Consider the following 25,457-nt stretch of genomic DNA (forward strand, 5'->3'; position numbering starts at 1 on the left):
CCTCCTTGAGAAGGCAAGCAATTGTTATACATGTGCAGCCATGCAAAATATTTCTATATTAGCCACGTTACAAAAGGACATGCAGACCCAAAAAAGAAGAATAACAAAGTTTTTTAAAGTATATTTCAATTTGTATTCTGACACTATTAGTTCTTTCTCTGGAGGTAGATAGTATCTTTCATCATAAGTCCTTTAGAATTGTCTTGTATCATATTGCTGACAATATCTAAGTCATTCACATTGTACAATATTGCTGTTACTTCGTACAATGTTCTCTTGGTTGTGTTCACTTCACTTTGCATCAGTTCATATAAATCTTTCCAGGATTTTCTGAAAGCATCCTGCTCATCATTTCTTATAACAGAATAGTATTCCATCACAATCCACAACTTGTTCAGACGTTCCCCAATCAATGGGCATCCTCTCATTTCCAATTCTTCGCCATTACAAAAAGAGCTGCTATAAATATTTTATACATATAGGTCCTTTTCTTTTTGCTTCGATCTCTTTGGTCTACAAACCTAATAGTGGTATTGTTGAGTCAAAGGGTATGCACAATTTTATAGCCGTTTGACCATAGTTCCAAATTGTTCTCCAGAAGGGTTAGATCAGTTCACAACTCTGCCAACAGTGCATTAGTGTCCCAATTTTTCCATATGCCCTCCAACATTTGTCATTTTCCCTTTCTGTCATTAGCCAATCTGATAGGTATGAGGTGGTACCTCAGAGTTTAATTTGCATTTCTCTAATCAGTAGTGATTTAGAGCTTTTTTAATATGACTACAGATAGTTTTGATTTATTTTTCTGAAAACTTGCCTGCTCATATCCTTTGACTATTTATGAATTAGGGAATGACTCATAGTCTTATAAATTTTACTACATTCTCTATATATTGGAGAAATGAGGTCTTTATCAGAGAAACCTGTTATAAATTTTTCCCTTTGTTTCCTGTTTCCCTTCTAATCTTGGCTACATTGGTTTTGTTTGTGCAAAATCTTTTTAATTTGATGTCATTAAAATGATCCATTTTGTATCCTGTATTGCTCTCTATCTCTTGTTGGTCATAAATTCTTCCCTTCTCCATAGATCTGACAGGTAAACTATTCCATGCTCCCCTAATTTGCTCATGATAGCACCTTTTATTTCTAAATCATGTACCCATTTTGACCTTATTTCAGTATACAGTGTGAGATGTTGGTCTCTCCCTAGTTTCTGCCAAACTGCTTTCCAGTTTAAGGATCTCACACTCTAAGACTATTTCTTGGATTGAAAAGCTCATAGTATTCACATAGAAATGGAGAGCTGTGACCTAGATGGTGATGTAGGTATAGTATATAGCTTCAAAGTTGGTTGAATGTCTAGACTAAGAGTAGGCATTAATAGTTCAGTGTCAGCTTGGCAGGTCTCCAGTGGAGAGCCCTGACTTTGTGCTGTTTAGCTTTTTTTTATCAAAGTCTCGGATGAAGGCATTTTTATCTGTGTCATCTATTGTCCATGACATGATGATTATGTGTGTAGATGATGCAAAGTTGACAAGGCAGTTGTGAGGATCCAATGAGATAACACAGCATTTGCCACAAAGTAGGTGCTTTATGAATGCTTATTTCCTTCCTTTCTGTGTATACTTCACGGTGTAAACTGGCTATGTCGGAACCAGAACTTCCCAGTGCAGAGATGACCTCTACCAATATAGATTTCTCAGGCTTCACAACTTAAAGTCTTGCAGAATTACCCAAGGAACTCAGAGCTTAAGTGACACACACAGCTTAAGTGACACACAGAGCTTAAGGGTCACACAGCCGGACTTGAGTCTCAATGACACCCAAGTGAGTGCTCTGCCCCCTGACCTAGGCTGCCTGTCACAGGAAGCTGTTACAGTTTGGAAAGTCTTCTCTCCAACAAGTGTAGTGATGAGACTTCTACACACAGCTGTAGAGTGGGCATGGTGGGTTCCAGGTGAGCAGCACGAGGGGCTCTTCACTGTCATAGAAAATGCTGGCTGCCCTCCCACCTTGGGGTTTTCATTTACACTGCCTTCCTGTGTGGATTACACTTGAATGCCACTCACCTTTCCCCTTCCCCAGCACTGGCTCTCCTCCACGGGCGGCTTAGTGTTGAACAGGTGCCGTTAATGAAGAGGCTCTGGATGAGCAAGCGTGTCCTGGTGAGGTGGTCACATCCTTCCACTTGGGCATAGATTTTCCAAGGCCAGTGCCTCCAGAAAATGCTCAGTGGTCATGCTTTTTGAGCCATGCAAGTCTCGAAGGGGGCAGAGGTGAAGGGGAGGTCAGAAGCATTGATCCACAGTCAAAATCAAGAGAATTAGAGCAAAGTGTCACCCAAAACAGAGGTCAGCAAAATCATCAATGTCTAATTGGAAGAATGGAATAAACAGAGAGCACCAGGTCTGGGAAGGTCTGGAGCCAAGGATGTCCAGGGTGAAAAAAGCCAGAGGAGAGAATTGGGATAGGAGAATTCAGATTTGCCAGAGAAGCTCTCAGCCGGTGTGTGCTCTGGGCAGTGTCTCACGCTAGCTATTCCACCCTCTGCTCCACAGAGGGGCCAACCTGTCCAAAGCTAGAATCCACACCCAGACAGACCTGCTCCTCCCCTCCATCAGGGCGCTAAGCTTTTCTGCAGAATGCCAATTAACTCTATGGTCATGAGAAAAAAACAGAAGGAGCCAATCCGGGCGAGGGAAGGCATATGTGCTAGGGCTCCTTGCTTCTGATGTCCGAACCCACTTTTTTGTGATGGGACATTGTAATATTTTTTGCAATATTGAACAATTTTTCGATTATGTAAAACACGACCATATTTGTCATTTTGTACAAGAAAAATTGATTAAAAGAAAAAATGAAAGAAACTGAAAAACAGCATGCTTCAGTCTGTGTTCCATCAATATCAGTTCTTTCTTTGGAGGTGGATAGTATGTTTCATCAATAGTCCTTTGGGATTGTCTTGGATCATTATATTGTTGAGAATAGTCAAGTCATCACTGTACCTGTGTACAACGTTCTCTTGGTCCTGCTCACTTCACTATACATCAGCTCATGTCTTTCCAGGCCTTTCTGAAATCATTCTGCTTGTCATTTCTTACAGCACAATAATATTCCATCACCATCATATACCACAGCTTGTTTAACCATTCCCCAATCGATGGGCATTCTTTAGATTTCCAATTCTGAGCCACCACAAAAAGAGCTGCTTTAGATATGTTTGTACAAATAGTGAGCCCACTTTTTAAGGATACCTGTGCTCTTGGGGTCCAAGACAGAGCCACACTGTCAGGAAGCAATCCTCAGCTCAGCCTGATTTTGCCACCTACCAAGAAGGATCCCATTATCCTGAAGGGTGGTGAGGACATTGCTAGAACTTCTTAAAACAAAATCAACCTGAATTCACTTAACTCAAAACAAGAACTCTGATGAAAGCCCATTTGAACCAAGCCCCAGTTCAAATCCCATCTTCTCTTGGATGGTTCCCCCATTAGTGATGAGCTTTTCCCACCACCATACCCCGACCTTCCCATGATACTTAATTCGAATCTCTCTGGCGCTCATCATGGACCAGCTTGTGTTGCTATTAGTTGCGTGTCCCGTTTCCCTTTCCAGACCAAAAGGTCCCTGATGGGAGGGACCGGGTCTCGTCCTTAATATTAACTCTGGTTTTCCTTTGACAATGTCATGGCCCCATGCTTATGTTTGCTGGATGCTAGGCTTGGTGCTGGAGGAGATATGAAGCCTAAGGCATAGGGAGACACTTTGAGAAGGAGCATGTGTGACACCAAGATGGGCGGACACCAGGAGTGTGTCAAGCCCAAGAAGGTTGAGACTGGTGATGGCAGAGCCTCTGAGGACTTTGGGAGGCTGGACCCTGGGATACAAATTCTGTAGAAAAGGTCAGGAGCTGAAAATAAAAGAAAACTGGAAAAAAAGAAGAAAGTCAGGAGCTCAGACCAATCGATCCATTATCTTTAAAGACCCCACTATTGCCAGACACAATGCTAGACTTTGCCCTCTGGGAGCTGACAGTTCCTTGGGGCCATCAAAGAGCAGTGACTCTGGGGTCAGAGGACTGGGGTTCCAAGCCCCACTTCAAGTGATTCCTGCTTGGGTGATCATCACCAAGGCTCTTCACCTCCCTCACCTCAGTTTCCTTATCCATCAAATGAGAGGGTTGGACCAGAAGGCCCTGAGGCGCTTAAATCTATAACAGTGACAACAACAGCAATAGCAATGGTGATGGTGATGTCGGTGGTGGTGGCGATAGCTAACATTTCTATAGCACTACGTGCCAGGCACTGTGCTAAGCATGCTACAATGACGATGTCACTTGATCCTCACAACCCTGTGATATAGGTGATATTATTGTCCCATTTTACAGGTAAGGAAACTGAAACAAACAACTCTGATGGTCCTATGAGCCCTTCTTAGCACAGTGCCTAGCACACAGTAAGTTCTTAGTAACTGCTTGGTGACTTATGGAGATGCTGAAAGCTGGAAATCTGTCTCTCTTCTCCCCTACACAACAGAAAGTTTTGCAGGGCCAGGAGGGGCCAAGTGACTCCAGGAGTCCCAGGTGGGCCCCTTCCACCCAAGGAGTCTTCAGCATTGATTGATCTAAGTGTACAGCTATAGGGTGAGAAGGAAGGGGAAGGACACAGGGGAGAGACTGGGGAGAATCAAAAGTGGAAACAGTCTGAAGGAGGGCTGCGGGGGGCGGGGGGGGTCCTAAGGGGTCAGCAAAACCCTAGCAGCTGGGGGCTGAGGGAGAGCTTCATACAAAAAATGATGATTATTCAGCCAACACCCCTCCACTCGGTGGGCCTAAATCTTGGGTCCAGAAGGACCATTAGTAGATTAGGAGGAAAGCCAGGATGGGACCCCAGGCCCTGACTCCAAACCAGGAGTTCCTTCTACTCGATCCGCATATAGCCCTCTCTCCCTGCTTCCTTCCACTCGGCTTCTATTGGCACTAGAAACGGGTCAGAGTCAGTAGGAGTTGTGCCGAAATGTCACCAGCAGACCTTGGTCCTGGACTCGGCCCAAGGCACTGACCGCAGAACTTGGCTCCAGGCTGATTACATTTTTTCCTTCTGATTCTGCTTTCTGGACCAGCTCTGACATTTCTCTGTCTCGACTTTCATTCAGTTTTGAAGACTTGTTTATGAACATAATGAGTTTCATACAGATGATAAAGTCTTGCTAACAGATGAGCTCCTTAATACCCTAGCAACAAAATGAAGGAACCGAGAAACGATGAGGCACAAGCCCTGCTGTGCCACACCATTTGTGGTAGAGCCAAAGTTAAGGAGGCCTCTCAGCATAACTGTTGCCTCCCCAAGTGAGACAGGTAATATTGTTTCATATGTTACTTGCTGATATTTTTAGGACAGTGATGAAGTGAAGTGCAGTGGAAAGAACTGAAATCAGAAGGCCGGGGTTCAAATCCCACCTCTGACACTTACTACCAGTGTTACCTGCTTTGAGTCATATAGACCTTTCCAGGCCTCAGTATCCTCATCTGTAAAATGAAGGCATTGAAATAGACGATCTTTAAGGTCCATCCCTTCTTGTACTAGCTCTGTGATCATTATAAGCAATTAGACACAGCCCCGGGCAGCACCAGTTTAGAACTTAAAGACATTGTAAAATGACAAAAAATTACTCAGAGTACTTTCTCCCAAAATATTGAATAGCAGTGGAGGGGCCATGTCATCCCCAAACCAACCCCTTTGTGACTGAAACTGATAAATAGGATGGCAAGTATAGATGAGAGAGGAAATCTATCCCAAGGTGTTATGTTGTATTATTGATACCAGTGGAACCTCCACAATTAACTCTGTAGTTCACGATGTACTTACTGCATAAGGAAATTGAGGTGAAGAAGAACAACTGAACCAGGGCGAGTGCGCACAGAAGAGGTCTATGCTGCAAGCGACACCATTTTGAAAGGATTGATGAATTTGCTTTCAAGATGTCTAGGGGAAAAGGGGGAAGATTACATAAAACAAGGGGAATCACATTTTATTTTATTGCCAATAAAAGGCAGCCAAGAGGGCATTAGTAACTGACCCATGTGCCTATTTTCTCATCACTATAAATTCACTATGAGAATGAACTAAACATATATTCAGGGCATTCTTGATGAAAGACATTTAAGGAGGTGAACAGCCTGCATGCTACACTGGTGATCATAACAATAGCAAGAAGACCTTCCCGCATGTTGGTTAGAGCCAATAAAAAATTTATGAGAAGACATGGACAAGAGAAGCTATGGATGAATGGTCATCTGCAACCTGAGTTGAGGAATGCATCCTATTTGAACTTGGAGCAAACACACTAAGACACCCCTCTCTACTCCAAATAAGCTATGGGCACATCAGACCTCTCCTATCTTGTAACTAGGAAGTGGATTTTTTGAACCATGTTGTACTCCACAGCCATCTCTTCTTAATTTCATCACAAATTCAGCTGTTGAACCTTTTTAGATCCTGCCTTTGTCGTCCAAAGTGTTTTCTTCTAATTATTCCTTCTTGTTTTGTATCATCTGGAAGTTTTCCCCTGTGACATGGATGTCTTCATCCAAGTCATTGATAAGAACGTTAAAATTCTAGGACAGGCAGCTAGGTGGCGCAGTGGATAGAGCACCGGCCCTGGATTCAGGAGGACCTGAGTTCAAATCCAGCCTCAGACATTTAACACTTACTAGCTGTGTGACCCTGGGCAAGTCACTTAACCCCAATTGGCTCCCTAAAAAAAAAAAATCTAGGACAAGGACAAACCATGAAATTCTTCATTAAAGAACATCCAAGCTTGCACTACTCTTTGTGTAGGGTCCAGTCATTCAAACAGATCCAAATGTATCCATGTCACTTTCCTAGCCATTCAACCCACTTCTCTCCATTTCCTCCCCCCAAAAATTCCATGAGAGATGATACTGGGGGGAGGAGCAGCAGGAAAACGGGAAACAAGAATCTGTTAAGTGTCTGCCGTGTGTCAGGCACCATGCTTGGAGAATGAAATGATCTTTGCTCTCAAAGAGTTTGCGTTCTAATAGGGGAGACAATAAACCCGTATACATATGGACATGTACAAATGTACATTACACGTCTATACATATATACACTGTGGTATTTGTGTGTGCACATCTATGTCCATGCAGAATGCACCTAAAGAGAATAAAGGTAATCAGGAAGGAAGGTCACTAGCTTTCAGAAGGTCAGGAAATAGACACAGGCCATGGTGCCTGAGCTGTCTCTTGGAGGAAAAGGATTCTACGAGGTAGAAGAGAGATGAGAATGCTTTCCAGGCCTGGTAGACAGCCCATGCAAAGAGGTGGATAATGGGACACAGAGTGCCGTGTGTGGTAAGCATCTTTGCAAGAAAACCCCAAGAGCAGATATGGAGAGTCAGACATAACTGGAAATGACTCAGCAGGAATAAGAACTCTACAAGTCAGAGTAGTTTGCATTTGATTCTAGAGTCAATAGGTAGTCATTGGAGTTTATGGAGCAGGGGAGTGGCGCAATCAGATCTGTGAGCAGAATCATGTTGGCAGTTATGTAGAGGATAGATTAGAGGGGAGACTTGAGGCTGGAAGACCACACAGGCAGCTGCTGAAATGATAAGGGTCTGAGCTGTGAGTGGAGAGAAGGGATCAAGTGTTTTTGCCTCCTCCATAATCCTGTAGGCCTGGAATAGTGCAGGCCTGGAACTTCCCAAGCTAGAAACTCTCATTTCCTAGGTGGTTGACACCTACATGACTGTGATCTCAGAAGAGGGAGATGCATCAAGCCTATATAAGTGTCTGCCTCTGACCCTTCCCTTTAGAACACCTGAGCTGCCCCAATAAACTGGGGCAAACTAAATGATCCTTGGAATGAGGATGGGCCTGGAAGCCCTAGCAAGAGCTTGACATGACCACAGCTAACCCTGGGAGCAGCAGTCTCTCACAAGATTAATATACACTCTGTCTTCTTGCCATACCCTAAAAACAGTAATGATAAAGGTACTAAGGTGCTGCCCCTGGTGATTTATCCCTGCTTACCCACAATGTTGGGGCGGGGGGGGGGGGGGGGTGCGGCTTGAAGGTATTGACTTCTGTCCTCCTGGGAGAGAGAGCAGAAACTGCCTTAGGGCCCCTTCTCAAGTGGCCTTGCCTTCAACCTACCAAATAAAAGGACCTATTGCTGGGGCAGCTAGGTGGCGACACAGTGCACAGAATGCCAGCCCTGAAGTCAGGAAGACCCGTCTTAATGAGTTCAAATCCAGCCTCAGACACTTACTAGCTGTGTGACCCTGGTTAAGTCATTTCATTCTGCCTCAGTTTCCTCACCTGTAAAAATAAACTGGAGAAGGAAATGGCAAACCGCTCCATTATCTTTGCCAAGAAAACCCAAATGGGGTCATAGACAATTGAACACAGCTGAACAACAAAGAACAAATTGCTGCTTGCTGCTTGCTGCTTTCTGTCTTTATTAGATCAGCTGACTCTTCTGTTTCTTTCTCTGTTAATCCTTATTCAAATACCTTCTATATTTCCCTCCTCAGGTTCCTGCACTTCCTGAGATCTCAATATGTAATGTTACTCCATGACCCCCTTTAGCTCTTCATTTCCTTTTGAATATACCATTCAAGCCTTGAAATGCATCTTAGTAAGTCTCTATGGTTAAACTTGGCTCTGTTGTACTAGGCTCTCCATATAGTTCACTGTCAATTTTTAGTCATTCTCTCTGCACACACTGATGCATTCATCTATAGAAATAGAAAGTCTGGGTTTTATTATTTCTATTCTTAGAAATTGGTTCCCATGGATGGCTCATCTTTTCTTGACCTTTCCATTTTACCTGCTACTTTCTGGTATCACAGTTGGCAGATAGATTATATCTCTCTTTCTCCCTTTTCAGTTTAAAGCCTTCAATCAGATCCTGCCTCTTTGTAGGTGCACTGTCTTTTCTGATGAAGAGAACATTATTCCTAAATTTCAAACCAAGATCCAAAAATTTAAATCCCATTTTCTGACATCATATTTTAGCTGTGAATTTCTTCAGTTTCCCTCTTCCTTAAAAACAAAACAAGGGGCAGCTAGGTGGCATGGTGGATAAAGCACTGGCCCTGGCTTCAGGAGGACCTGAGTTCAAACACTTGACACTTACTAGCTGTGTGACCCTGGCCAAATCACCTCCCAGCAGTATTCCTTGTGTCAGTATGTGTCATGAGGAGTAGACCCCAGTCGTCATTTTTGACAAGCATGAAACAATGAACATGTGTTTTGGAAGAACCTGCTGTAGACAAAGCAATGGGTTTGGTCCTGGGGGACTGGGGAGGCACAAAGTCCAGTACTGAACCAGTACCTGACCAGAGAGAAAAATAAAGAGCAAAAACATGTCCTGATGGGGGAGTTCTGAGGAGGGGAGAACATCCACTGGAGTTGGAGTTGGCAAGGGAGGCTTTCCACAGAAGGACAAAGTCAAGCGTGGCATCCGAGAGCAGGAGATGAACAAGCAAGTAACTCAGATATGCGCCCCCCCACTGTGGAGAGGCCACCCCTTTGCCTATCTTTTAGGTCCCTGGTAATGAATGGGAATTGGGGGTGGGGCAGGGAAGAGCCTCAAAGATTAAACAGCCCTGGGTGTTATTTTGCTCTCACTCTTCAAAAGAAACCTCATGCTATCCTTGTTGCCTGCACTGGAGTCCCTCAGGAAAACTAGAGGCCAAGCCTGCTTCCCCAACATTGCCTAGGGCCCCTGAAGATCTGATGACAGGGTCCACAAATAAGGTCCTTACCCCTGCCCCTCCTCCCTCCAGAGGCTGATGTGAGGATACAGTTGATAATGAAGGTAAACAGGTCTTGTACGCTCTTTAGCATCCTACAAGCAGAGTGCTAGCATTATTATAAACAGATACCGTCCGGAGCAGAGGTCATTAACTTAGGCAATGTAACAGAATGTTTGCTTTGTTTTCGACCATCCCTGAAGCCCTGGCTTGCTGTTTGACATTAAACAGGCCCCTGGAGAAACAGGGAGGTTACTGGAACACTTGGGGTGCCAGGGACCACCTCAGCAGCAGGATGTGGTTTCTGGCAGGAGATGAGGGGCCTCAGAGGGAGGGAGCAGACAAGCTCAGCTCATTGCAGAAAAGCCCCTCAGTGCCCTGTGACTCCCCTGTCCATCCCCCTGTCCATGGACCAGGACAGGATAGACAGGGATGAGAGGGGTTGTGTTGTCCTGGCAGAGCTGAGGGGAGGTGGCAAAGAGTTCTTTCTTCTACTCTCCACAACACACACAATGTGTTATAACCAGAAACAGTGCTTGGTACACAGTAAGGGCTTAATAAATGCTTGTTGTATGAATGAATGAAGAGAAAAAGATTCAAGAAATATTCATCAGAGAAGGGTGTCCTGTTTTCAATTATGAACTGCCTCATCATTTATTCAGAAAGACTGTCCAAGTGAATTCACAGTAGTCAGAGAAGTAGAGGAAGACCTGAGTTTAAATCTGTCCTCAGGCACTTACTAGCCGTGTGCCCCTGGGCAAGTCACTTCACCCTGTGTGCCTCAGTTTCTTCATCTATAAAATAAGCTGGAATAGGAAATGGCAAACCATGCCAGTATCTCTGCCAAGAAAAGCCGAAATGGGGTCACAAAGACAGCCGAACGACAAGAAAGTTTTCCTGAATATAATGGTGAGATGGCATTGCAGTGCCTCTCATGGATCATGGTGTTGGGCAAAGTGCCACTGTGGTGACCTCCATGCCACCTGTTTCAACTTTCCCCAAGGTCTGGAGCTGCATGTGATGAGCCTCAACAAGGGAATGCTCAGACTCTTGTTTATAGAAATGTCACTGACTCATTCACCTATGCCAGCAACCATAGGTCCGACAGATAGCACCATATAAATATACACTTGGTACCAGCCCAGGGTGCCTGGTAGATGCATTCCTGAGAACTTTACCCTCAGGGGCAGGTCTATCAGTGCCTTGGTGGGTGTGGAACAGGGTGTGCTGGGAAATGTTTTTCTCTGGGAGAAAAAAAATGTGCCCACAAGAGGTTTATTGTTGGAGTTTTGTTTTTGTTTTTGTTTTTTGGGTTTTTCTGCAGGGCAGTGAGGGTAAAGTGACTTGCCCAGGGTCACACAACTAGTTAATGTCAAGTGTCTGAGTCAGGATTTGAACTCAGGTCCTCCTAAATCCAGGGCTGGTGCTCTATCCACTGTGCCACCTAGCTTCCCCCTCCCACAAGAGTTTTAAGTGTGATACGCATCATTAACATTTTCTCCATCCCTTTCTCAAGTGTAGACAGTCAACAAAACAATAAGCCAGGCTCTGAGGTGTGTTTTTGCCCATTTCCAAGGTGCAGCTCGTCACAGTGAAAATTTAACAATCAGCTCTCAAAAGGCAGTTGAAGCCAGCTCCAGCACACCCCTGGGAGCCCACGGCTCAGAGGGTGGAGATGCTGGCTGGACCCGGCGGTCTCCTTCCTGGCTCGTGCAAGAATATCACTTCTGTTTCTCTCTTTCAGAATGCATGAATTGCACCCGGTTGAACGACATGAGTGAGAGGCTGTCTGCACTGGAAGTCAAGGTCAGGATCATGCCTGCTTGGGCTGAGGGGGAAGAGGGAGGGCAAGGGGAGGAGGGAGAGAAGAAGGCAGGGTTGCTGGCCCCCACTTTCCCAATTCCACTTCCCGTTAGGCAAAGAATGGATGGCGTACGGGCAATAACAGGGCAACCCATGGAGGAAACATGCTTGGCTTGGGCCATTCAAAATGGATCCCCAGCCCAATCCCTGGCCCATGATAGAAAAGAAATTGGCCTGGAGAGCAGGCATTTCTGATTTAGACGTCCAAGGTCACTTCTAGGGTCTGTACAGAGTCGTGGAGTCAGCCACGTGGGCCCATGGGTGGCTTCTTCACCTTCCCTCTTGTGCTCTTTGCCTCCATGCTAGATCCTACCCCGCCCCCTACCCCAACCCCAATCAAAGAGGCTCTCACCTTCAGCGAATATCCATGCCCACTTAAGTGTGGCTGAGAAGACTTGAGGGTTTGCACACTCTGGTGGGTGCATTCTCACCAGAGACCCCACATGGGAACAAAAGGCCTCTGAAGGGCGAGCAGCATCAAACAGTGGAAAGATCTCTGGTCAGAGGAGCCGGGCTCCAGCGCTGTGCTTGATGCTCACTGTCCGTGTGACCTTGAGCAGGTCCTTGCCAGATCAAGATCCAAGCGCCAAGAGTCATTTCAGTCATGTCCTACTCCCTGGGGTTTTCTTGGCAAAGGTACTGGAGAGGTCATCATTTTCTTCTCCAGCTCATTTGACGGGTGAGGAAACTGACACAGACAGGAAGAAGTGACTTGCCCAGGGTCACACCGCTAAGAAGTATCTGAGGCTGGATTTGAACTCAGGTCCTCCTGACTTGAGGCCTGGTGCTCTATGCACTATGCCACCCAGCTGCCCTATAACTAGGCAAGTCTCTTAATGTCCTAGTCTCTTAGGGAATCCACTCAGTCTCCACGGGTTTTAGCAAAGGTGTCGGCCTGCCCAGGTAGAGGGGGTGTCCTCCTAGCACAGAAGTCCCAGACAAGGAGCTGATGCCCATCCCGCCCTCCTCTGGGCCTCAGTTTCCTCATGTATAAAATGAGAGAGTTGGGTTGGAGCCCCCTCCCAAGCTCTGCGCCTGCAGATGCTGGTGCCCTGAGGTTTCACGACAGGTTTGTTCCATAGCCCCAGAATGTTGAGGGGTTGGTTCTTTCCATGGACAGCGAGAGTTTGCATTCCCACCGCAGTTCGTGGACTTCAGACATGAAAGGGACCTTGGTGGTCACTTGAGCCACCACCTCATTTTACAGAAAAGAATGATTGTGGCATCAGAAGCCCTGAGGGCTGGTCTCAGCTGAGCCTCAGTAGCTCCCTGTCAGATGAAGGTGGTGGGAGGAAGGTCCCTTCTAGCCACGATCCCATGATGCTCAGGGTCAGTCAGAAGGCTGTTGTTTGGCACTGCAGGCAGTTTGCCACCACGCTGGGGTCCTGACCCATGCTCTCTCCTTGAGCTGCTGTGCCCCAGAGGAGGCCATTGAACAGCTGCCTTGAGTAGCCACCCTTGAGCGTGGGGATAGTCCAATCTTGTCTCACTCTGGGAGCCCAGGTCATCAGTGTCCAACTAAAGGAAGCATGTGTCCACCCATCTGGCTGAAGGATTGTAGCCAGCCAATTACAAACTGAATATCCCTTCAGCTCTGGCTAGCCACACCCCCTTCTGGCTCACCAGGGCCCACCCCTACAATCATGTGATCATAGATTTACAGCTGAGAAGGACCTTTGAGGCCATCACATCCAGCCCCCTCATTTTACAGATGAGGGAACTGAGGTCTTGGGAGGTTGTGATGTGAAGAGTCAGCATATCTTCATCTAGGCTACCTTTATTTTGGACTGGCAGGTCAGGGACCTGCCCTATAGACACAGTGAACCTGGATTTCAGCAGGGCCTTTGACACAGTCTCTCCTCCTGATTGATCTTTGGACAAGGATGGGCTCCATGATAGGGCAGTTCAGTGGGTTCAGACTTTCCAAAAGGCTAGATCCAAAGGGTAGCCATTGACAGTTTGATGTCACTGCAGGGATGCGGTCTCTGTGGAGAAGTCCCAGGCTCTGTCCTTGGTCCTAGTCTGTTTTGACTGATGGCTTGTAGAAGGCAGAGGAGGAACACCCTGGACAAAGGAGTCTGCTGAGGCTCGTAGGATGAGTGTCATTCACTTAGGTTCACAATTATGCCCCAGATGAGCTGGAGGCTCCAGTGACCCCTTCGAGGGAGGGGCTGGCCCCTTGGGCTCTGCCTCGACCCCAGGCACCGCACTTGGGGAATATTAGGAGCAGTTTGGCACAGTGGAAGCAGTCTAGGGAAGGGCAAGCAGAACTGTGAGAGAGAAACGGCATCTTGCCACTTAACACACAAGGTGCAATGAGGTTTTGCAGTGTCTAGAGCACCAGACCTGCAGTCAGGAGGAACTCAGTTCAAATCTGGCCTCAGACCCCTACATGGCTGCGTGACCCTGGGCAAGTCACACAACCCCTATCTGCTGCTTTAGTTCCTCATCTGGAAAATGGGGACACACCGAAGAAGGAAATCGCAAACCACTCCAGCATCTTTGCCAAAAAACCTCCCTGGACAAAAGCTTGTGATCACATAGAGTCAGACACCACACAACAACAGCAACAATATCCAAGGCTCTGTGGCAGACGCTGGGGGTACAGACAAAAATGAAACTGGATTGTTTGAAAGAAATGGGGATGCTTAACCTGGAGAAGACAGGACTGGGGAAAAGATCCGTCTGCCTGAGGAGGGCAAGTATCTCTGAGAACCACAGTGTGCAGGGCTTGCACCTGGGAAGACCCGAGTTCACATCCTGCTTTAGACACTTTCTGTGTGACCCTGGGCCAGTCACTGAACTTCTCTGGGCCCAAGTTTCCTCACCTGCAAAATGGGGATGATAACCCCCAGAATGCCACTCTCACACGGCTGTTGAGAGGCTCATCCAACAGTAATGTGGGAAGCCCTTTGCAGACTCTCAGCCGTCCATGGAGCGAGTCAGCAGAAGGAGGCAAGTGGCCTTCGGGCCTGCTCTGGGGCCCCCTGATTTTGCTGCCACCGAGGGGGTGCACTCAGCCTCTCCCCCATGTTAGGTCACTGCCTCCTGCTGGGGCTGGAACAAGGAAAATCCTATTAGATGAGGAAGTGTCCAGAGGGGTGGCGTTGATGGATTCCAGCCTGGAGCCTGGCAGGGAGAGGCGGCTGAATGTGGTCAGGCGTGCTGGGGGCCGGCCTTGGGAGGTGCCAGCTCTCTGTCTCTGGAACCAGAGGTGTGAGTGAAGGAGGAGTCCAGGGAGAGGACGGTGGCGATGCCTCCCGAGGCATGGCCTTCACAGGCTGACTTCTCCCCTCCCACATGAGACCTCTGTTTGGCTTGGCACGGGCCGGTGGGGTTGACGGCCTCGGTTTGTGGCTGGCAGGGACTCAGAACACAGGCATGGGAAAAGTCACATCGCTCTGGGGAGGCCGGCATGGCCTCGTGCCTGCCCACCATCGGCCTGGCAACTCCACCTTGTCACCAGCCATTCATTTCTCCAGTCCCCTCCCATTCGGACACCGGTAAATCCTTGAGCTGCGCAGATTTGGTGCCAGGATTGATGTGCCTGCAGCCCACAGGATGGTGCAAGTGGAGGCTGCCAACAAGCACCAGGTGTGAATGACTCAGCCTCACAGGGTGTTCCTATTAAAACACCGGGGTAAGAAGAGTTGGGGCCATGGGCTGGGCCACACCACACCCTCCATTTAGCCATCAGAGAAAGCACCTGTACAAGAGAAGCGTCATTAAGCCCCACACTGTCCCAGGTGCTGTGGAGAAAGGAAACACTCCCTCCCCTTATGGATCTTCCATTCTACCAGCAGAGCAAACATGTACATCTAAGTGTAGAAATAGGAATAGAGGCTGGGACTGCAGCTTCACTGGGACGGGGTACTCCCTCTGCCAGGGAAGGGTGGCCACCGCAAGCCCTGAGAGGTCAAGTGACTTGCCCAGGGTCACACGGTCATTATGTGTCAGAGGCAAGACATAAGTATATGGGAAGGGGAGTCCTCATGGTGAGGAGGGTCGAGAAAAGAAAGCTTCATGTAGAAGGTGGTCTTGGGCCGAGTCATAAAGGAAGCAAAGGATTCTGGGAGACAGAAGTGAGGAAGGAAAAGCTCAAGACTCAGGGCCAGTCAGTGCAAAGGCAAGGAGATGGCGGAGTATATGCCAGGTGAGAAAAGCACCAGAGGATGACCCCATAGAACCTCCACACTGGGAGACACTCAGAGAAGCTCAGTCACTCCTCTCATTCTACAGAAGAAGCAGAAGAAGCGAGTAAAAGGGAAAGAAGAAAGGAAGGGGGAAAGGGGGAGGGAGGCAGGAGAGAAGAGGGGAGAGAGGAGAAGAGAAGGAGAGGAGAGGAGACAGGGGAGACAGAGGAAGAGGAGAGGAGAGGAGAGGAGAGGAGAGGAGAGGAGAGGAGAGGAGAGGAGAGGAGAGGAGAGGAGAGGAGAGGAGAGGAGAGGAGAGGAGAGGAGAGGAGAGGAGAGGAGGGGGAGGAGAGGGGAAAGAGTAAAGAGAAGGGGAGGAGAGGGGTAAGGAGAGGAGGGGAGGAGAGGGGTAAGGAGAGGAGGGGAGGAGAGGGGTAAGGAGAGGAGGGGAGGGGGAGGGGAAAGGGAGGGAAGGGAAGGGGAAAAGAGAAGAGGAAGGAAGGAAGGAAGGATGGATAGATGGATAGATGGATAGATGGATGGCAGGCATTGTGCTAAGTGCTGGAGTTACAAACACAAGCAAAATGACAATTCCTGCCCCCAAAGAGCTTGCTTACATTCTATTGAGGAAAGACGACCTATCAAAGGCAGGCGGAGGGGAGGACACGTGGGAACACACAGGGGCCTGCTGATCACTTCACATCCCCACAGCCCTCAAGGGTCTAGGTTTCCCTACAACAACCCGGTGGAGCAGGTCATGTGTCTATTATCCTTATTTTACAAAGAAGGAAACTGAAGCTTCCCCGAGGTCACTCAGATAATAAATGGAGGAAGCAGGACTCAGGCCCAGGTTCTGGTCTCTCCAGATCTAGGACATTTTACTGAACCATGAGAAGAAATCATTGAAGACCTTGGGGTTTGGGGGAGCCTTGGGGTGTTGGGGTAGCAGTTGGGCAAGGATTTAGACAAGCTAAAGAGGGGGGGAGGTCATTCCAAGAAGGGATGATAGTCTGAGCAAATGTATAGGGGTGGAATCAATGAGGCAGACCAGTAATGCATTAGACCAGTTTGGTGGGTTTGAAGGATTGATTTTTGTTGCTGTTCAGTCATTTCAGTTGTGTTTGACTCTTTGTGACCCTATTTGGGATTTTCTTGGCAAAGACTAGAGTGGTTTGCCATTTCCTTCACCAGGGCATTTTACAGAGGAGGAACTGATGAGATAAAAGAGCTTAAATGACATGTTTAGGGTCACACAGCTAGGAAGTGTCTAAGGCTGGATTTGAACTCAAGAAGAAGAGTCTTCTTGACTCCAGGCCAAGCATTCTATTCACTACACCACTTCACTGCCCCAAGGAGAGATTCATAGAGTCACAAGTCAAGAGAAAAATCTGAAAGTTGGGTTGGGGACCATCATGGTGTGCCTTGAATACCAACAGATAATGAGAACTGCTTGTGATCAGAGCGGTGCTGTAGGAGAATTGTTCTGACAGTCACATCTAGGCACAATTGAAGGGGAAAGGGACCAGAGAGAGAGGCAGGGCCAATGTCAAAAAGCCCAGCCGGGAGGTGATGAGGACCAGCCTTGACTTCCCCCTGGCCAATGGGATGTCAGCTTCTTACAGGCAGCAACTGTTGTTCCCTCAAACTCTGATCATGGAGCCAAATGCTGCATGTGCAATGTGCTGAATTCACCCAGTGAAAAGTGAAAAGGGAGGGAAAGATGCGAGAGACATTTCTTGGGCAGCATTGGTTCCTGATGGACTCCTCCTTCCTCATCTTGCATAGCCCCTAGGGTCACAGGATGCAAGACCTAGAGCTGGAAGGGGTCTCAGAGGCCCTTTACAGGTGAGGAAACTGAGGCCCAGCAAGGGCAAGTGATTTGCCCAATGTAGTAGAATCCTGGAACTAGATGGAGTCTGACCTCCTTATCTTACAAGGTGTAGTTAAGGCCTCAGGGGTTGAGGAAGAACAGTTCCATTAACAAAGCAATTAGGTGGCTTTTCATTGATGAGCTGAGAGCCTCCTGCTCATCTTCTGCTCTCTCAGCATCTCCATTGGGTGTGTGTGTGGAGGACGGCAGCACGGGCCCTTTGGAGACGCTGCTTCCCCAAAGCAGCCTAGTGACGAGGACGAGCCCCTCGATCCCCACCTGCTCCAAGCCATATCTTTGGACTGTGTGTCAGTGCCTGTGGAGCCACGACTTGCTCTCCAGCTCTTGCAGGTGGGGCTTTCAGACAGACAGGTGATGTTTTTCCCGGCTCACCTTCCTCCCACCAGGACAGCAAACTTCCTCCTAGGTTAAGAGCCTTTTTTCCCTAAGGAGGCTTCCCCATCCATCTGCAATTTTTTTTGGAGGGGTGGGGGAGCAATGAGGGTTAAGTGACTTGCCCAGGGTCACACAGCTAGTAGGTGTCAAGTGTCTGAGGCCGGATTTGAACTTAGGTCCTCCTGAATCCAGGGCCGGTGCTCTATCCACTGCACCACCTAGCTGCCCCTGCCTGCAATTTTTAAAAGGGGTTGATGGCTGATGATATTTAAGGGTTTCAAGCCTTGACATGCCATAGTTAGATCCAGGACCCCTAAGCACCCCCTACCTCACCCACTGCCATTGTATCTGACAGTTTACTATCAGGGATTCATTCCTATGGGTTAATCCTCTCTAAGATTTTCTTTTAAAAGGCAGTTGGAGGGGGCAGCTAGGTAGTGCAGTGGATAGAGCACTGGCCCTGGATTCAGGAGAACCTGAGTTCAAATCTAGCCTCAGACACTTGACACTTACTAGCTATGTGACCTTGGGTAAGTCACTTAACCCTCATCGCCCCAACCAAAAAAAGGGGGGGGGGCAGTTGTTAGGAGCCGGTAACTGACTGACTCCCTGGGAGGCAAAACAAGTTTAACTGAGTTGTCCAGGGACAGACTGCAGCACCCTGGGGAGCAGAAAGAACCTCTGGGAAATGGGGAACAGGGGCCACTGAAAGGGACCACTGGGTGGAAGGAGCACAGGAAAGCCTGGTGAAAGGGTTTTATGACAAGACCAAGGGCAGCATCCTGGCTTTCCCCAAGACCAGGCCTCCTGATAATCAGTCTGGTCTGGCAGCTGTGCCCCCCACCAGGTGGCAGCCAAAACCCTTTCACAGGCCCTCCCCTGGGCCCGTCGGGAAATCCAATCTTCTCAAAGACCGGAAGAAGACATCCGGAATTCTTTCCTCCCCTGTGCCCCTCTCATCCCCCCACTTTTGGCTTCTACTACAACTCATCTTTTTTTTTTCCATTTTTAAGCATTTTCATTTAATGTTTTGAGTTCTAAATTCTATCCTCCCTTCTCCCCCTTCTCTTTCCCTGAGACAGTAAGCAGCAATCAGATCTATAGGTTATAGATGTGCAATTATATAAACCATTTCTATGATAGTCATTCTGTTCAAGAAGATTCAAACAAAAGAGAAAAAATGAAAGAAAGAGTGAAAAATCGCATGCTTCAGTCTGTTCCATCAATATCAGTTCTTTCTTGGAGGTGCATAGTGTGTTTCATTGGTATTCCTTTGGGAGTGAGAATAGTTAAGTCATTCACAGTTCTTCATCGATCAATATTGCTGTCACTAGGCACAGTGTTCTCCGGGTTCTGCTCACTTCACTAGACATCAGTTCATCCAAGTCTTTCCAGGCCTTTCTGAAATCATCCTGCTTGTCATTTCTTACAGCACAGTAACACTCCATTGCAGTCCAATACCACAGCTTGTTTAGCCATGATTCCCAATTCTTAGCCACCACAAAAAGAGCTGCTATAAATATTTTACAACTCTTATCTTAATCTAACTTATGTCATAGCTATTTGTGCCCATGGGACCTGAGCTTCTAGAAGGAAAAGAAAGCAAGTGACTATGCTAAGAACTTTGGGAAAATGGGAAGGAACACTGAAGAAGCTCTTGGTGGTTCACTTCAGTGTTGGCAGGGAAAGAGGAGACCAGGTGAGCTGCCCGAGTGTGCTGTGGAGAGCAAGAGAGAAGAAAAGGCCCAGACATTCACTGTGGGGCCTGAGACCGTTAACAAGGGCATGGAGTGAATACTGTGCAGCATCAGCATGTTCCTGGTTTTGGTTGTGTGTGCCATGAACGTGGAGATGGGGAGACTAGCTTCATGTTGTGACTGGCGAGGCTTGGTGTCCTTAGAGAAAAAGAGAAAACAAATGCTTGGGTTACTCAGAGATGAGAATTGGCTGGTGGGAATGGTAGAAAGCAAGGGAGGCAGGTGTTTCCTGGCTAGTAGCTAGAGAGACATGAAAATGGGGGACCCTAAAGTCAAGGCTAGAGAGGTGAAGAAAGCTAGAATGGCAAAAACGACCTGGGGCATCAATAGATGAGGACGAAGACTGTTTAGTGTGAGTGGGTGATGTGGAAAGATGGATGGTTGTTGCTGACTTGGGAAGTCCAAAATTCCGAATCTTGCAGGTGGCACAGTTCAGATGGGGAGGTTGAAGGTACTGTGGGGGTCGAAGAGGTTAAGACCATTGTGTCACTGGAGGGACAGAGAGGTTCCATCAACACAAGCTGATTGCTATGGCTTCTTTCCAGTTCCTCATTAGCCATCCTCTCCAAAGACTGTTGGATCTTAGCTCTCACACTCTCCTGAAATTTCTTTTTCAAAGGTCACTTCTGGAATATTGAGGTCCCTGAGGCAGGGAATGAGTTAGAGAGGAAGCCCACAAGTGAGGCAGTCAGATGGCAGAGTGGTACAGTACTGGACTTGGAATCAGGAAGACTTGATTCAACTCTTATCTCAGTTACTTACATAGCCGGTCAACTAGCATTTGTTAAAGCACCCACTATGTGCCAAGCACTGTGGTAAGTGCTGGGTATACAAAGAAAGGCAAAAACAGTCCCTCCCCTCAAGGAGCTCATAGTTTAATGGGGAGACAACATGAAAATTAATGAGCTATCCCCATGATAAATTGAGGGTAATCTCAGAAGGAGGCACTAAGATTAAGAAATGCTAGGAAAGACAACTTAGAGAAGGTCAAATTTTAGCTGATGCTTGCAGGAATCCAGGGAAATGAAGACATGGAGAGATTTGGAAGGAGAGGGCTCTCAGCACTGGGGACAGTTCAGAGTCAAGAGATGGAGGGTCTTGTTGGAAGAACAGCAAGAAGGTTAATGTCACTTACATTTCCCCTTCCTCTGCTCTTAAAAAGGAGATTAAAAGAACACCTAACTCCCAGGATTGTTGTGAGGATCAAATGAGATAGTGTGTGTGCAACACTTTGCAAACCTTAAAGTATCATATAAACAATAGTCATTATTGTTTATGTTCCTGAGAAAGCTCAGAAAATGACATGGAGGCCAAGGGTTGGCAGCAGTAAGGAAGAGGAGAAGTTGGTGCAAGTGAGTTGCATGGACCTCAAAGGCAAAAGGTCACTGTGACAGAAGGCAGTGGTCAGTCAGCAATTATTAAGTGCCTGCTAAGTGCCAGACACTGCGAGAAACACTGGGTAGAGAAATGATCTCAAGGCAGCAGTGCCTGCCCACCCAGGTAAGAAAGGAGCCACGCGGCAAGTGAGCAGCCTGGCCGACCCAGCCACTCTCCCCTCCTTCCATCCTCCTAGAAATGGCTACAAAGCACAGGTTGTTAGACGCCCCCTTAGCTTTAAGAGCTTGATCTCATGGCTGTGCGTACACTGAGCCTGTCGACCACAGGGACGGTAACAAGTAGACCAGGCTGGCGTCAGCTCAGCTGGCCAAAGGGTGCGAGCAATGACTGGGGGAGCAAAAGTCAACTCCACAATAGGCTCCAGGATGGCTGGGCCTGTGCCTGGTTTCTTGGGGCATTCCAATGCCATGTGTCGGACTAGAGTGAGCTCATGACCTGCAGGATGGGGATAAGATCAGCTTTCTCAAATTACTTGACAATTAGTTAGGGGGACCCAAAAGGGTGAGGACCCAGGCCTGAGCTGTTTCTAATTTGTTTCAATGGCAAGTCCTCAGGAGCCAAAGGAAGCTTGTTCCATTTGCTTCAGTGCCCAGTTGGAAGGCCCGTCACTCAGCAGGCATTCCAGGGCGTTAAATACCTGGGAGAATACTTCTGGGATGAGGTGTAACCAGCACCACCCAGCAATCTCATGGATGAGAGAGATTGACTGCCCCCTTGATCCAAAAACAGCGGAGAAGTCGTATCAGCTTCCTTCTGAGTAGCGAGCCAAGCTCCGGCCACAGAACAGAAAACCATTTTCTTGCTAAACTTGTAGAGAAGAGACAAATGCCCATGAGCATGAAGGCTGTGGACATGGGAGCCAGGAGGCCTGGGTGCTGGAACTGGTTCTCTGGTCTGGGGATGTCATCTGTCCAAATCTTCCCACTCTGAGGAGTGAAGCTTCTGCCCTCTTCATTGAGGTGCCAGCAGCAGCAGGGGGTCTTTGCAAAGAGGTGCATTCTGGTCCCAGAGCTGCCCCAGACCTGATCCAGTGTTGTGCATGGGCTTGGCCAAATTTAATGAAGGCAGCTCCACCATGACTGGAAGCCAGGTGAGGGCAGTCAGGTGACCTCTGGCATCAGAAAGCTGAAGAGAGGCTGGCAGTTGTAGAGCCACTTGTTAATTCTGTCAATCAGGGCTGCCAGCCAATTAGCTTGGGGCTGTGCGTCTGTCCGCCCTGTTTCCAGGGAGCCAGAGGTGTTGCTGGTAAGGAGAAGGGAGGAGTTTCGCCACTCTGGATTGGAGCCATAAAGAGACAGGACACAGCTGTGTGCTCTGCTGAGCCCTGGGTGGTGGTGTGATTCAGGTTGTATTGTTTTCCTTCCCCCATTCCTTTTTTTTCTTTCCCTTAATTCTACTAATCTTACTTGTGTTTTTAAGTTCGTTCTTGTTAATAAACCCTGTTCTGTTTTTGAAAGAGGTCGTTAATCTCCTTCCTTGTCCCAATATTGTGGGAAGCCACCTAACTAACACTCCCCAATTAAAATTTGGCCCCTGCAGCAATGAGGATTAAGTGACTTGCCCAGGGTCACACAGCTAGTAACTGTCAAGTGTCTGAGGCTGTATTTGAACTCAGGTCCTCCTGAATGCAAGGCCAGTGCTTTATGCACTGTGCCACCTAGAGGACCCCTAAACCTTATTTTTCAAAAAGGAATGCCATTACTGACAAGAGCAGCACAGACAACTAAGAAATATATTTGTTTAGGAATGCAGTTATTCCAAACTCAGAAGTAGGACATCAATTAAATGCTACAAACTGCCTACCTGTGCTTACTAAGAGCTTGGGGGCAGGGGGGCTGAGTGCAAAAGGGATTCTTTTACAAGATGAAAAATTAAATAAGATGATGGATCCCTACCCTCAGAAAACTTCAATTTAGCAGGAGATCCAACAAATCTGTAAATAAGAAGAATTCATGATATGTACAGGAGAGAATTCCGGAGGAGGAAAAGATCATGGGGCATCATTTATTTATTTATTTTTATTATTATTATTTTTTTTTTTAGTGAGGCAATTGGGGTTAAGTGACTTGCCCAGGGTCACACAGCTAGTAAGTATTAAGTGTCTGAGGCCGGATTTGAACTCAGGTACTCCTGACTCCAGGGCCGGTGCTCTATCCACTGCGCCACCTAGCTGCCCTGATCATGGGGCATCATGAGGGGAAGAGCTAGCATTAGGGCTGGCTCTTGAATGATGACTGGTATTTCTCCAGGTAAAGATGGTTGGGGGGAGGGCATTTCAGATGTGATGTGAGGGAGTGATGTGAGTAAAGTAAGGCTGGAGAGTATGGGATGTTTGTTGCAGATAATGAGAAGTCTAGTCTGGTTGGTTGGAACATCTGAGTGAGTATGCCAAGTCATTGCCTTTGGGACTTGCCCACTGGGATGTCCCGCAGGTCTCCCAAATATAACATATTAGCATCCTCTTATAATAAACCTGCTCCTCCAACCTTGGTGAGTTCCTTGTGAATCTACAGTGTTCTCTTTGGACAAGGTCCCTTCTTTCCCCCACAAGAGAATTGTTTCCCTTTGTATCATGAGAATTTCATTCTTAAAACTTCTCATCCTTCCTGGGCTGACCTGTCCTTCCTCTGGACCCTTTGAGATCTGCTCCCCAAATTTAGGACGTGTATCACGCCATGATGCCCAGCTTCCTTCTTCTCTATCACAAACCCTAGGATGGTAGTTACCACTTCCTCCCCATGATTGTTAAAATTCAGTGTGCACATTTACACCCCACCCCAGAAATCAACAGACACTTCTATCAGGACTTGATGTATTCTTTTGTTGATTTCCTAAACTTGAGGAAGTGAAGGAGAAAATGGGAATAATACAGATTTAACATCAATGTACCATCAAGCAGGTCTTTTTCCCCCTGGAAAGCCAGTTGTTAAACATTTACCAGCACAATCCAGGCTCTCATGTGGCAGTTCTGTGCCCTTCGATCCTGGAGTGAGGAAGTGTTGTCTGGCCCTTGGGGCTGACCAGGAGCCATTCAGGCAGCTTGCACCTCTTAGAAGTGGGGGAGGGGAGCAGGGAGCCCTTTTTTGTTTGGAATGTTTGGAATGGACTGTCTAGACACCTGACTTGGGCTGAGTCTTCAGGGGGTCTGTTAAAGGGGCCCCTCCCCCAGGGATTTGCTTATTCTCAGGCAAAATGCTTCCCCTACTCTGGGGCCAGAGGGGAAATACCAACCTGCCCATCCGGCATGCACCCCCCCTTAACTGGTGGGCCAGGCCTGGGGCCAGTGGGGAGGGGGCTTCCCTGAGGGAAGTGTGGCAGCTTTCTGTTGTCTGGGAGCAGCTGCCTGGAAACCATTCCTCACACACATTTCCCTTCAGCAGGAAACTCCCCAGACTCCAATGTCACTTTGCTGAGCCAGCAGAAGACATTCCGAGGGTCTTAGTCAGCTGGGGAGGAGGGGCCTGAATTCTGTGGTGCTGAGGGGAGGGTGAGATAAAGCCTGGCTGGTTTTCTTTACGGTTTTCTAGCTGGAGAAAAGGGGAGGAGAATGGGGCTTAGAGGTGGGAACCTCTGTACAGGATTATGCCTGGCTTAGCTTCCCAGTGCCTCAGTTTCCTTTTCTATAAAAAGGGGACTAAATCTATGAGATCCCTAGGACCTGCCTGATTGTTGAGGGCTTGTCTCTGAGGATTGCATTGCCCAGGTGCTGAGAGGGGGAGGGGCCCAGGCAGCTATGGGAAGGGCATCCCACCCTGGACAGATTGTGGCTGCAAGGAAGGCATGGTGATCAATGGTGGACCTCACATGGGGGGCAGGGGGATAGAGGCATTCTGTTCTTCTGGGGTGTGGAGGTACAGATGGTGCTGGAATGGGGCCGGTCAGGAATGCCACTGTGCACAGAAGATATCCCAGCAACCCCTTCAGCTCAGTCATTGAAGGACCTTGGCTCCTCGCTTGGTGCTGTTAGAGGCAGCATCGATGGGACCACTGTCTAGATGCCTGAGCTCTGGCAAGTAAGTTACCTAACAATTCTGAGCTTCAGGGTCCTCCTTTGTAAAAAGAAAGGGCAATGGGGAAGGGCCCTTTTAGTTCTAGAACAATGGACAATCAATCAATACCAGCTGTAGGGAACCAGGTGTTGGGAGAGGAGATCCATACTAGAGGGTATCTGAAAGAGGAGGGGCGTGGCTACCAAGGGCAAGGAAAAAAGCTTACACCTTATCAATAATGCCAAAAAGAGAGGCCAAAGGTCATTAAAGA

General features: G+C 47.8%; 1 protein-coding gene across 2 annotated transcripts in view; it reads left to right on the forward strand.

Moving 5' to 3' along the window:
- COL26A1 (collagen type XXVI alpha 1 chain) overlaps positions 1 to 25,457 on the forward strand; it is a 255,016-nt gene that overhangs the window by 206,471 nt on the left and 23,088 nt on the right. For both annotated transcript variants that reach the window (XM_043964456.1, XM_043964457.1), the window contains exon 4: positions 11,525 to 11,586. In XM_043964456.1, coding sequence (XP_043820391.1) covers positions 11,525 to 11,586 — 62 coding nt within the window. The remainder of the gene's footprint in view (positions 1 to 11,524; positions 11,587 to 25,457) is intronic.

This window comes from Dromiciops gliroides, chromosome 4 (assembly GCF_019393635.1).
Source record: "Dromiciops gliroides isolate mDroGli1 chromosome 4, mDroGli1.pri, whole genome shotgun sequence".
NCBI lineage: Eukaryota > Metazoa > Chordata > Mammalia > Microbiotheria > Microbiotheriidae > Dromiciops > Dromiciops gliroides.